At 40.1% G+C, this 13,828-nt stretch overlaps 1 protein-coding gene across 2 annotated transcripts in view; it reads left to right on the forward strand.

Moving 5' to 3' along the window:
• Positions 1-13,828, forward strand: part of SULF2 (sulfatase 2) — a gene marked incomplete at its 3' end in the record, with an annotated part of 64,016 nt that overhangs the window by 27,084 nt on the left and 23,104 nt on the right. For both annotated transcript variants that reach the window (XM_082007211.1, XM_082007212.1), the window contains exons 5-9: positions 617-767; positions 2,651-2,826; positions 6,705-6,833; positions 7,798-7,854; positions 8,549-8,678. In XM_082007211.1, coding sequence (XP_081863337.1) covers positions 617-767; positions 2,651-2,826; positions 6,705-6,833; positions 7,798-7,854; positions 8,549-8,678 — 643 coding nt within the window. The remainder of the gene's footprint in view (positions 1-616; positions 768-2,650; positions 2,827-6,704; positions 6,834-7,797; positions 7,855-8,548; positions 8,679-13,828) is intronic.

Here is a 13,828-nt window from a genome sequence, read left to right on the forward strand (position 1 = left end):
GGCAGGTCTTTAAAATCCGGCTATGTATCCACTTCTGCTTGCCATGAGCTCACATGCAGTTTGATACCACCAGGTAGGGTGCCTGTGCTCCTCTGGGTACATGAGCGTGAAAGTATTCGAGTAGCCAGTCATGTGGAATAAAAAAAAAAAAACTGTTAAAGAACACGGTAGAACCTTTTCAGCAAGTTCTGTAGTTGTTGTTAAACAGCTTACACGAGCCGTGATATTTGGTGTTAATGTGGGCAGAGTGAAAGCAAAGCAATTACATGAGTAGGAACTCTATAGTACATGCTTCATCCAGATCATACCTGTGGAGTTAGACTTCTGAGGCTAGTCTCTTGGCCTTGAAATGTATCTATGTTAGTCTGAAGACACTGTAAAAACAGTGTGTATTTACTGTTTTAATAGATTTTATTCCCCACGGAGTTGTTTCCGTTCTCCCATCTTTCATATAGAACATAAAAGTATAAGGCTCTTCCAAAGTAAATCTAATATTTTCTAGTGCACTTCAGAGAGTAAGTCCTATAGTGTTGATCAAATAGAAATTATTGGTATACATTACTGTGGCTTTTTTTTTACACTGCTAAAACATTCTGGTTTTCTCGCTGTTCCTTAGCACTCCCAGTTATAACTACGCTCCAAACCCAGACAAGCACTGGATAATGAGGTATACAGGTCCCATGAAACCTATACACATGGAGTTCACTAACATGCTACAGAGAAAGCGCCTGCAAACGCTCATGTCTGTGGATGACTCTATGGAGATGGTAAGGTTAATAGTCACGTTTTTTTGACTAAACAGGGGCTTGTTTCTTGACTTAAGCTCCAAGCTATGCTGTATATGAAGATAAAGGGGAGGGAAGGAGGACTACGACTGCTTTTTAGTAGCGTGTAATCCTTTCACCTCTCAGGATTTTGTCTCTCTATTCAATGTGTAAGGATGCTCATCTCCTAAAGACAGGTACCGTGAGTTGAGTGATGGAAGTGAGCTGATTTGTTGCCGCAGAGCCACTACTGATTAAGGGGAAGAGGGAGGGAGCACCTGAAAAAAAAACATAAATTCTAATAAGGTATCATCTAATAGTGAAAAGTCATCCTACAGCCTGTTGGAAATAACTACCTAACTGTGGGCCTATTTTGATCGTGTAACACTGAGGTTTTGAGAGAACAACAACAACAAGCGATGCTACAGGAGTCTTGACTAGAATAATCCCATGGTAAACCAGGCCCAGGTTGTTAAATGTTAGAAGTAAATAAATATATAGGTAGATTTTTATTCTTTTTTTAAGTAAGTCTGCATTATGTAACCATGAAATCTCTTAGCACAACCTGGATGTCTTGAACAGAAACATCTGAATTAGCTAAAAGCTACTCTGAAAAAGAATGGGTTTCCAGTTGTAAGAAAGCAGACTTATAGGTGTTGCAATTTACTGCTTATCTCTTGACATTCTTATTCAAAGAAGGTAGAACATAAAATAAGAAGAGTCCTGTAAGGAAAGATGAGATTATCTGGATGGCATTGCATCAACTTGTTAGTAATGCCTTATAATTAACGATTCAGGCAAGTATGATCTCTACTTCATGTTAATGAACCTGTTTAGGTGGATCAGATACCAGTGTTAGGGGAGATCGGCTGTTTTACTACATTATTTTGATTTTCTGTTCCGTAAAATGGTTCCGCTTTGGGTGATTCACTGCAGGCAGAATCAGTTGGGTTGTTTTTTAGTTGTAATCACCTAGTTAACCTGATCTTTTCTACTGAATTATACGCATCTAATAGTCTTTCAAAAAAAAAAACCCCCACAAAAAAAACACCCCAAAAAACCCCCAAACAAACACATGAACAAACAAACAAAAAAAGGCATACCAAAAAAAATCCAAAGAATTTGTTTTCTGTGCAGATGTGTTCTGGATCTGTGTGAGGCACCACTTTGGCCACCGCCTTCATACCTTTCCAAGTGAAAATGTGACATAAAAATTGATATGGGGTGCTCAAGTTGGTACATTTCACATAAAGATTCTCATGTAAATCCATAGAAGCAACCATAAACAGACTTAAAGCTCCTCTTAATTCTCTGTGTTAGTTCTCCAGCTAGTGAGAGAGTATGACTGAGTTATATTTATCTGGAATAGATTTTGCAAATATTGTGCATAATATGGACTCATTTGTCTGAAGGCAAGGTCGTTGAGTGTTGCTTAAATCAGTGTGAGATTCAATATGCTGTCATTTTATTAAAATTGTTTGCCACAGGAAAAAGACAAAGGTGGACAGAAAATTTCAAAAATGCTTATTACCTTCAAACTTTTATCTCTGTTACTGTATGTATTTAGCACTGTCTTGACAGCTCTCATGCAAAATAGCGAACCCAAACACTTCTGAAAATACGGCATGCTAATGTGTTTACCTTAAAGCAGAAAACAGAAGTTTGCGCATTTTCTTTTTTTCATTACAAGTATCCATAAGTTTCAGTTAGGAAAATTACTATGTGATTATGGATTATTCAGAGGAGTTTATTGTGCTAACTCAGTGGCATCCTGGACTGTTGTTATTTATATGTATATTACACATAGGCAGAAAATTACATCCAATATTCTGCGTATAGTACCACTCAGTGGAATGAATTTCATATTTTGTTTTGCTTTTTTTCAGATTTACAATACATTGGTTGAAACAGGTGAACTGGACAATACGTATATAATATACACAGCAGACCATGGTTATCATATCGGGCAGTTTGGGCTGGTGAAAGGAAAGTCCATGCCGTATGAGTTTGATATCAGAGTTCCTTTCTATGTCCGAGGTCCAAATGTGGAGGCTGGATCCTTGTAAGTTCTTGGCTATTGTGTGTGTGTGTATGTGTATGTAGTGGCCAGAAAAATCTTTTATGTTCACATCTCTAGTCATACTGGCCCGGCATCCAAATGGAGGCACAAAGTTCTACCCATCCTGACTGACTTCCTGCTCATCTTTGTCAGAAAAATATGTCTGCTCAGATAGCAGAACTGATAGCATGTGCTAGTATAACAGTCAGCATTACCTTTTTGCTTGCGTAGATGTGCAGCACAAGCCGCTACACTTTCGTGGATGTAGTTGAAAAAGCCACTTTGAAATATGTCCAATCTAGGAAATGCTTATTTGCCTCCTTTTGAGGGGTGCAGATAATACACATAACGATGACATTTTCAAGGTAAAACATAAATTGCATAATGTTCGCTGCCACAGTAGATAATTATTGCTGAACATTAAAGTGAAGTCACTTGTTTCAGTTATGAAGAAGAATGTATGCAATAGTTCACATATTATCATCCACAAAAGATATGGGGTTTGGATTTTCGATTCATCCTTGGAGATAGCACGGTTAGGGCTGTTTGTTAGATGCATGCAAGCATGCAGAATATGGCTGTTAATTAAAATGGTAGCTTTGATCAGCTAAGAAATTATGTAAATACACTTTCTAAGCAATTATTTCAATAGCAAATATTTGTACTTAAGTAATGATTTTGGACAGAGTGCCATAATTGGCTGCCTTTTATTTATATCGGTGTGCATGTTTTAGCATAATTAGCACACACAGAGTCTTCCACACACAATTTTTTTCTTTGCTGTAGAGGAACGGATCTAGCGTGTAACACGGTAGCAAATAGTTATTAAAAAATCTCATTCCATTTGCTGGTTAAATTCACTGATTCACATTATCAGTAGGCACAAAAATCATAGAATCATAGAATGGCTTGGGCTGGAAGGGACCTTAAAGATCATCTGGTTCCAACCCCCCTGCCATGAGCAGGGACACCTTCCACTAGACCAGGTTGCTCAGAGCCTCATCCAGTCTGACCTTGAACACTGCCAGGGATGGGGCATCCGCAACTTCTCTGGGCAACCTGCTCCAGTGCCTCACCACCCTCATAGTGAAGAATTTCTTCCTTATATCTAACCTAAATCTGCCTTCCTTCAGGTTAAAGCCATTACCCCTTGTCCTATCATTGCACGCCCTTGGAAAAAGTCCCTCTCTGTAGGCTCCCTTCAGGTACTGGAAGGCTGCAGTAAGGTCTCCCCAGAGCCTTCTCTTCTGCAGGCTGAACAACCCCAACTCTCTCAGCCTGTCTTGATAGGAGAGGTGCTCCAGCCTTCTGATTATCTTCATGGCCCTCCTCTGGACTCGCTCCAACAGGTCCATGTCCTCCTATGTTGGGGGCCCCAGAGCTGGACACAGTACTCCAGGTAGGGTCTCATGAGAGCACTGTAGAGGGGCAGGATCACCTCCCTCAATCTGCTGGTCATGCTTCTTTTGATACAGTCCAGGATACAGTTGGCTTTCTGTAAGCGCACCTTGCTGGATCATGTTGAGCTTCTCATAAACCAACACCCCCAAGTCCTTCTCCACAGGGCTGCTCTCAATCCATTCTCCACCCAGCCTGTACTTGTGCTTGGGATTGCCCTGCCCCATGTGCAAGACCTTGCACTTGGCCTTGCTGAACTTCGTGAGGTTCGCACAGTCCCACCTCTCAAGCCTTTCAAAGTCCCTCTGGATGTTAAATTCTGTAAATATTGCACTATGTGTCTAATTTATTTTACAGCAGTTAAGGATGTGAAATAAACAAAATTACTTCTCTGAAGAGCAGGGGAGGGATTCCTCAGGTGGAATTAAACTTATTACCTTAGTACTGAAAGAAGTTTGCAGCAGCACAGAATTTCAAGTGAGCTGGATTAGCCTCCTAAGAACATGCTCTCTTTTTCTTCAATGACAGTTTTTGGTCTTACTAGAGAGGCAATGCTAATACGGCCCAAGTGGACTGAGCTAGTTTTTCTGCAACATGGAATGCTAGAGACCAGCCACCTCATGTCTGCTCTAGGTCAAGGGTCTTTACACCCAGACATATGTAAAAGCTGTGCAACCTTCCCACTGAATTTTATTTTTCAATGGCTTCTGAAGATGAAAAAATACTTCTATTAGAATCAGAGGAGTCAGCCTGAGTCTAACAGAACAGAGCCCACCACAATACAACAAATAGGAAGAACAAGATAAAATGCCTCGCAGGGGGAATATATCAGATAATAAATTGATCTTCCCTTTCAGCCTGATTTTCTTTAAATGGTAGAACTTCAATCATCCATGTTTTGCATAAATCTTAGGTTTTTCCTGCAGAGTGGTTGTCATGACTCCCTTTTGATACCAACAAAGATTTAATAGCAGTCACTGTAGCAAGTCATTACTAAGCTCTCATTTCTATTACCAAATATGCTACACCACAATTATTAGTAATTAAAATCAAATTAGGTACATCAATTTAATTCATCATCCATGCTCTTGTCAGTGCCTGTTTGCTCACTTGCTCAAAAATGTAGTAATTTTTAAATGGTGTCTCATTAATTAGTGTGAATTTAGCAGCTTGCTTCTGTCCTGTATTTTGAGCTAGAATTCTGCACTGACATGTATGGCAGCCCATTTGGTCCCATCCTTCCTTTGTGCCTGCAAATCATAGCATGGTGATTCTTTATGTTCAGAAGACTGTCTGTATAGCAGTATGCTCACTTTCTTTTTTTCCCCACTTTTAAGAAATTCAGTGCCGCCTTTGATTTTTTTTTTTTAAAGAAATAAGGAAAATAAATAGTACACAGCTGATAAACAGTATGTATATTTGTAATATTGTGAGTAATTACACAACACTGTCATAGACATATTTGAAATAAGTTTGTAAGGTTCAACATAAACTGAAAACACTGCTGCAAAAACCAGACCCATAGTAAAACCAAGTGACGTGATTAGAAATTTGGGCATTCGTTTAACTACTGAATGCTGGGCTGTGCAACTAGATGCTCTGATCCGTAAACTCACTCATATTTAGCTGTGGCAATTCAAGGAATTTGGGGATAGGAGCTGTCTGTACTTGTCTAGAGTTGATGCCAATATTTTGCCCAAATATGAAGTCAATTTAAGTTCAAATATTGTCCTGTTAACTGTGGTGGCTGAGGAGCGTATGCCATACTCTGCTAAGTAACAGGGCATGGATGTTCCTAAGTCTTTGCAGAATGGATAACTGTGCTCTTGGGAAGATTGATATCATTTCAATTACAGCTGTGCTTTTATTTTCTCATCTTTTTTTTTTTTTCCTCCATAACTGGTTCTCCTCTGCTTTTTCTTTACTGATCCCTTTCCCTTTTTTGTCTCACACTCTACATTAACAGCAACTTTTAGTTATTTACTGTAGTGTCTAGCAATATATTTCTCCTCATGTTCTCTTCAGAACATGCTTGTTGTGATACGAGCTGAGTTTGAAACAGATAAAGCATGTGCTACCTGCCAAATCTACTTTTTAATGAAGTCGTCAGCATATTTGGCAGACATTTTGATTCTGTAAGACACCCAAGGAGTTTTTCCACTGCTTTCTCATGTTTTGAAAGACTTTTGAACCCTCTTTTGCAATAATTAGTTAACTTCACCTTATAAACTACTTTGGTTTCTCAAAAATGCTCTGTGCTAAAGTTTTAAATCTTCATATTAGTCCCTCTAGAGGTTATGCAACTTTACCTATATTTTACAGTTAAATTCCCTTCATGGAAAGGAATTGGATTGTGTCCTCTTTTCTTCTTTGCAGATGTCACAAAATAAGCCTTTTCAGATCCCTGGTCTCTGTGGAAGAGCTGGAGTTGCTTGGTATCATTGCATAGACTTTAAACCAGGTTCTCATATATGTTTTTTCAGGAATCCTCACATAGTGTTGAATATTGATCTCGCACCTACAATTCTAGATATTGCTGGATTGGATATTCCATCTGATATGGATGGTAAATCCATTCTAAAGCTTCTGGACTCTGAGAGACCAGTGAACAGGTAAGAAACAGAAATGTGCGTGGGAACATGTATGTCTTTGTACAGGAGACTGAACAAGTATTCAGCAACATGCATCAAATTTAAAGGCAAATACAGTAAAATTACCATCTATATGAGTACATCATTCACTGGATAATCTAAAGACCTATTTGGCAATATGTGACTGACTTCAGTTATTTATTTTCATTTTGTCAGGTTCATACACTAGCTACATGGCATATATGACATCTGGATATACTAAATGTAATCTGTGTAGCAGTGAGAGGGCTACACATGAAGGTCTTTAGCTATATGAATTATAGATTTTAAATGTCTCTGTGGCATCATTTGTAGCAAAGTATTTCATATTGAATAAATAGTAGAACAATTGAGTTGAAAGGGTTGGTTGTGTATCAGACAATAACGTAAAGACAGGCTAGCACTCAGAATTGCACAGCTATTGTTTGAGACCTTCCATCAGTACTTTCATTGGAAAAGACTGAGGAAGAGAATTAGACTTGAGGCTTGCTAGAGAATATCAGCAGAAAAAGGGAAGCAGATTTGCTTTACAAGTAGTTGGGTGGAGGGAGAGGGGGAAAGGAGCAGCTGCTTTAGAGTAGGATACTTTGGGGGTAGCGTACGGGTTAAGAGTCCAAACTGGAGTCAGGAAATCCTGATTTAATTTGTGATCCTTTGTGATCAAGGACAATTCAGTTAATCCTTCATGCCTTAAACATGCTTATGTTGAAATAATTGTACTGTGCAAGTCTGTTGTGGATTTTGTCCCTGTGGGAACAAATCTGTCCTATGTTTGTTCATGATTTGCACTGGAGAGGCATATGTGCCTGCTTCATAGAGCTGGATACCCCCTTGTGCAATTATATGTAATGTTTCTCGTCTGAATAGGGGTGGGAGAGAAAACTGGGGCATGACTTGGTTACTGGTTTTGCGGGAATTGCTTCTTCCTCTCCTTGTTTCCTCCTAGGTTCCATTTAAAGAGAAAGATGAAGGTGTGGAGAGACTCATTCCTAGTGGAAAGAGGGTAAGGAAAGTGTTAATCGAAAAGCCCAGTCTTTTTAAATAGAAGGATACTGAATAGCTAAAGCCAAAGCAGCACTCTACCACAGACCTAAAGCCATTTAGCTGTGCCAGCAGGGATACGGCTGCAGTATGCCTAATGGCAGTGATTGCGTGATAGGAGGGAATGTATGGCCTTTGCCTACAGCGTGCATAAATGGGGTGGGGGAAGGGGACCTTTACTTGGATTGAGAGATGGAAAGACATCCCATTTTCCCTTCAGCTGCTGCCCCCCGACCCTCCTGCTTGTATCGTGGGAGTATGAATAACCCTTTCTCTCTGCGTGTTCACCTGCTGGCCATTCCCTCTATGCCTCTGCCTTAAAACGTAACACAAGGCATGAAGGGTTTGCGAAGTGCAGCCCTGTAGGGCAAGGAGGATATGGTCTCTTAATCAACTGTTGTTACTGCCTGCCAATTAGACATGAAACACACTGTCTTGGTTTTGTATGTTTTTGTACGGTCCTTGAGAGCATGATGTGACTAACTTGTGTGTTATCAGAGATGATGATAACTGCTACTTTCTACTGGACTATTAAGTTTTGGCCACCACCATGCTATGGACCTGGCAGATAACCTACTCCTCTGAGCCTTTTCAGCAAACTGTATGTATATCTTGGAATTAATATTAATACAAATTTTTTTTTTTTTCTTGTCCAGTAAGCTGCTGCATAAGAGGGAGAATGAGAAGGTAGATGCCCAAGAAGAAAACTTTCTACCCAAATACCAGCGTGTGAAAGACCTCTGTCAGCGAGCTGAGTATCAAACAGCTTGTGAACAGCTTGGCCAGGTAGGGCATTGTACCCCTGACTGCAAGCAAGCAGTTGTAGTTGTGCTAAGCTTAATGCCTTAACTGTGACAATGTCCTTCACCTTGTCATCAGTGCCAGCTTATAAATCAAATAGCTTATTCTGTGGCCTTTGCTCAAAACCGTATTATAGCATTTATGAGATTGACTGTCAGTCAGGAAATTGCTGATTCAAGTGCCTCTGTATTGATTCCTGACTACTGTTAAGAGAACTGCCTAGGCTGTTTTAACATTTTATTCCCACATAGAATGTGGTTTGGGATTTGTTAGTGATGAGAAGCTACAATCATAGAATCATAGAATAGTTTGGGTTGGAAGGGACCTTTAAAGGCCTTCTAGTCCAACCCCGCTGCAGTGAGCAGGGACATCTTCAACCAGATCAGGTTGCTCAGAGCCCCATCCAACCAGACCTGGAATGTTTCCAGGGATGGGGCACCTACCACCTCTCTGGGCAACCTGTGTTTCACCACCCTCATTGTGAAAAATTTCTTCCTTATATCTAGTCAAAATCTACCCTCTTTTAGTTTAAAACCATTACCCCTTGTCCTATTGCAACAGGCCCTGTTTGTCCCCATCTTTCTCATAAGCCCCTTTTAAGTACTGGAAGGCTGCAGTAAGGTCTCCCTGGAGCCTTCTCTTCTGCAGGCTGAACAACCCCAACTCTCTCAGCCTGTCTTCATAGAGGAGGTGCTCCATCCCTCTGATCATCTTTGTGGCCTCCTCTGGACCCACTGCAACAGGTCCATGACTTCTGTGCTGAGGACTCGAGAGCTGGACGCAGTACTGCAGGTGGGGTCTCACCAGAGTGGAGTAGAGGGACAGAATCACCTCCCTCAGTCTGCTGGCTACGCTGCTTTTGATGCAGGTGGTTTTCTGGGCTGCGAGCGCACGTTGTCAGCTTGTGTCCACCTTTTCATCCACCAGTACCCCCAAGTCCTTCTCGGCAGGGTTGCTTTCAATCAGTGAACCTAACGGATTGGTCTCCTCCAAATACATATAGCTCCATTTACTTTACATTCTTAATTTAACTAATTTTGTTATTATTATTTGGAATTACACATAATAATGGAAAACTAATATTCTGTGAACTCAATGTATCCCTCCTCCTAACAAAAATATACCGTGAAAACACACGTGCAGTTATGACTGCAGGCTGTCTGTGTGTATATGGGCACAATGCTCATTGATCGTGTGTCATTTCTCTCATTGTTACATAACTGTTCTGGGCAGATAGGAAAATATCTTCACTTTCGATCCAAGTTATATAGAAGAAATTCAGAAACAAAGTTTAGAGTAGTGACAATTCATGGTCTTGGCGCAGGAGGTTTTGCAAATTTACCAGAGCAGTGCAAAGGCATAGCAAAGCTATCTCCAGCAGCTCCACTCTTGGGGGGATTTTTCAGTTCTTGGGGGAATTCTCATCCTCTGGAAACATGGCAAAATTGACTCTGTGCCATTGCTTTGTCATCCAGGTACCGCGTAGAGCACTCCCTTCCAAGGACTGTAATGCATTCTGCCTGTGGACATGTGGACAAAGGGGTGAAGGTACATGGGTCCACATGCTAATGTGTCCGTTATTAGACTGGCATTACCTCATATCCTGGCAGCTCAGAGGGCTGTCAGAGTAAGTCAGTCTGTGGAATATAACTGTTCTTGCAGACATGATCTGAATGTCTTACCAAGGCTATAGTCAATAATAGGCTACTTAGGCTAAAGTAGTTCATTTCCTACTGTCGGAGGCCAGACTCCCTGCTTCTGGCTCTACTGATCATGTAGTTCAGCGCACCTGTGAAATGAGTCCATTGTTCCTTAGGTGTTTGGATCCAGTTTATATGTATAAGCATGTTCCAGATGCTCTTTTCTTCCTGTGGCTTCTTTGTCAGATTTGGTATATAGAGAGATAATAATGTCCTGTTCTGCCTAAAAATACTGAATTGCAGTAGTTTATTGTCATCAGATGTCTTGAGCTGAAATTTTCCATGGGTGGGAGCAAGCCATTGTTTTTTGAATGTGCAGTGTTCTTTGAGAAACTGGGGGAAAAGTCATTGTCTCTGCTACATAATCATCCAGTAAGTAGTTTGGGGAAATAGAGCTTTTCTTTTTCCATCAGTAGTTTCCCTTTGAGAGATGTTTCAACTTCTTCCTATTGTCTTCATTTTCCCAATTATTTTGAACATTATTGTAAGAACAGAGGGGAAGAGAGACCTTCCAAGTCCACGTTGTCACTGAAGCTGTCTCTTTGCATAAGGTAACTTAGCTACATTCAAGCTTTCTTACTCTAATTACCACATGTCTCGGTTATGGAAGAAAGGGGGAAGGCCCTGTATTGTCTACACATGTTCACAGGCTCATGTTTTCTTCCATGGATAATAAAACATCTTTGACATCTGTAAGAAGTGGGCATAAAATGTCAACTCCGTACTCAGAATTGCCAACAAATTGCGAAGTGAAGGTATGCTAATGAGAGATGCGTGTGCTGCATCCTCATTGAGAGGAGACAGAGAGGAGAAGAATTGTTTTGAGCAGTTCAGTCAGATGTAATTGGAAGTGATAGGATGAAATTGAGCAAAAAAGAAATTTAAGTTGGACATCAGGAAAAATTGCCTAACAATCAAGTCAATTAGAGTCTGGGAAGGGCTCTCAAGGGGGTCTCAATCCATCTAACCCGTGCTCTAGAGAATATGTCCTAGCAGTCTGTCTAGACAGCAGGAATGGTGGGAGATGAATGTGCTTATCTGAGGATAAATTATGTCTAAATATGGGTGCACCCAAAACTCTTTTCAGAGTGAAGCAAGACTTAACTTCTCGAATAACGAATGGGTGTTGTCTGCTGGTGCTGTTCACAGCTCTGCATAGTGAATAGAATGAGCCCAAATGAATGACTTCCCACTGCCTTGGGGGAGTTCATGGTATACAGATAAGGTGGTTATTTAGCAGCTGTCTCCTGATCCTGCAGGTCACTTCATTATTGTGCATTTAACAGTATATGGAGTTTTTAGTGCATCACATCCTGATGCAAAGATGAAGAGAAGTCTGGGTCAGAATTTAGGTGAAAGCTCGCTTAAGTCATTGGGATTCTCTCTTCTGAGTCAGACAAGTTTTGGGGACCTGATCTAAGTGTGAGCAGGAGTCGAGAAGCGCAAATGGTGGACAAAGACTCAGAAGGGGAGTGAATGAGAAGAGACAAGGACAGGGCTTAGAGTAAAGGAGGGAAAGAACGCTTTGAATGTTAGATGGAGAATTTGAAATTCTGCTTTGTGAGCATGCAAGTTTGTGAATATAGGTCTATCACCACAAAATGCTCTTCCTTTGCAAATCTCTGTCACCCTCCTTGACCTATAATTATTTTGATAAGAGAGCACCAGGATCATGGAGATGAGGCTATTCATGCTGTTTAAAACCTTGTTTCAGAGTCCATTATGTGGGATTTTTTTGGCAACACTAATATATGTAAATTCTTCTGAGTGCAATAGGAATCTGTGTGTTGCCATGTTTTCTTTTTCAGTTAGAAGGGTTTGGTCTGTGTAAGTTATTTGCATCCAACAAAGGACGACTGTAGACTCAGATGAAAGAGCAGCTCAGCATTTGTATTCAAGGATTTAAGAGAGATGAGCTCTTTCTTCCCACATGAAATAAAAAACATTTATCCAAGTACCTAATGGCTTCCACACAAATTTTTTCTCTTCAGTATAGTTTGGCCTTTCATTCTAAACTGGCTGGTATGTGGAAGCTGACCCACTTTTTTCTGGCGGCCTGCATTAATGTGCTTTTGTGGAAGCCAATTATTATATCAGCATTGCTCTGTAGAGTATTCCCAGCAACTCCACAGTATCATAACAACATCTCCACAAAATCTCCCTCTAAGTCATTTGCCAACTTTGTACACATGCAATACATGCATCACTGCTGATTGCTATAGGGAATCCTATATGCATGCTGTACATGTGGAAAAAAAATGTTTTAAATGTTAATTTTGTCTTTAGCAAGACCTGCCATAGTACAATAATATTGGTAACTTGTGAAGAAAAATAGTTGTCTGAATTCACATTATTTCCTTTTCAAATCCTTTTTATTTTCAAAGCTCTATTTATGTGCAAATCTGATACAAGCAGAATTTGCCTTTTAAATAGCATTAAAATTTTTTATTTTATATGACAGTGTTCACCAGGAGAATATTGAAGATACACAAATTTGCACTTTATTTCCTGCAGGTGTTCTGCAAATGAAAGGTTTGATACACAGTCTTCCCTCTGATTGCTTTGTGCTGCACCAGGATCATGAAGGGGTGTTCTCTTTTGTAAGTGGCATGAAGATATCATAAGTAAAAGTATGTCACTTACTCAGTTGGTCCCCCCAGTTCTCTTGCATAGCAGTGATTGAAAACTATTCTGATCAATGTGTGCTTTCCTACAGCATCCTTTAGATCATATTCCTGCCATCATAATCATCCTTAGCCATTGCGTAGTGCCAAGAGTGGAACAGTAGAAAAAATTACTTACATTTTCTCCTTTTCCTGAGGGCACTGCAGCTTGAACTTAAGTTAGCCAGACATAGGAAACAAAGTCAGATTTTATAAGGAATTTCTTTTAAAACTGGGAAGAAAGTTTCTGATCTGTGTATCTTTTGTGGCTGTCCAGTTCTTTTGCACCTAGCAGAGATATCCTGAGGTTACTAAAGAATTTTGGTTCTGTTGATAAGTGAAGCACATCAAGCCAGCTAGAATGCAGATAATTTTAATAGCTCATTAGGCGGATCTTTGGAGTTCCTGAATCCCAGTGCAAGTTGCACATGCTCAGCAAGTTCCAGGATCCGGTTCTTAATCTGTGATTGCAACAAGAAATGACTTGTTGATAACTTCATACATTAAAAATTTTATCAGCCCTCAAACTGATAACATTAGGAGGCAACAAACCATGAAAATTAAAATTGTGATGATTTATTAAGGGCTGTTATTCAAGGATTGTATTCCTTATCAAGAATTATAATTAACAAAACTATTTTCCTCCTTTAGCCAAATAGCCTATAATGATTTCTAGAGGCTATTTTGCTTTGCTTGTTGCTTCAGAAAACCAAGAAATTTGCATCTCTTGTTAACTGCGAGTTTTTGTCATTACAGTAGTGGGTGTTGCAGG

The sequence above is a fragment of the Phaethon aethereus genome, assembly GCF_964289735.1.
Source record: "Phaethon aethereus genome assembly, chromosome: 16".
Lineage (NCBI taxonomy): Eukaryota > Metazoa > Chordata > Aves > Phaethontiformes > Phaethontidae > Phaethon > Phaethon aethereus.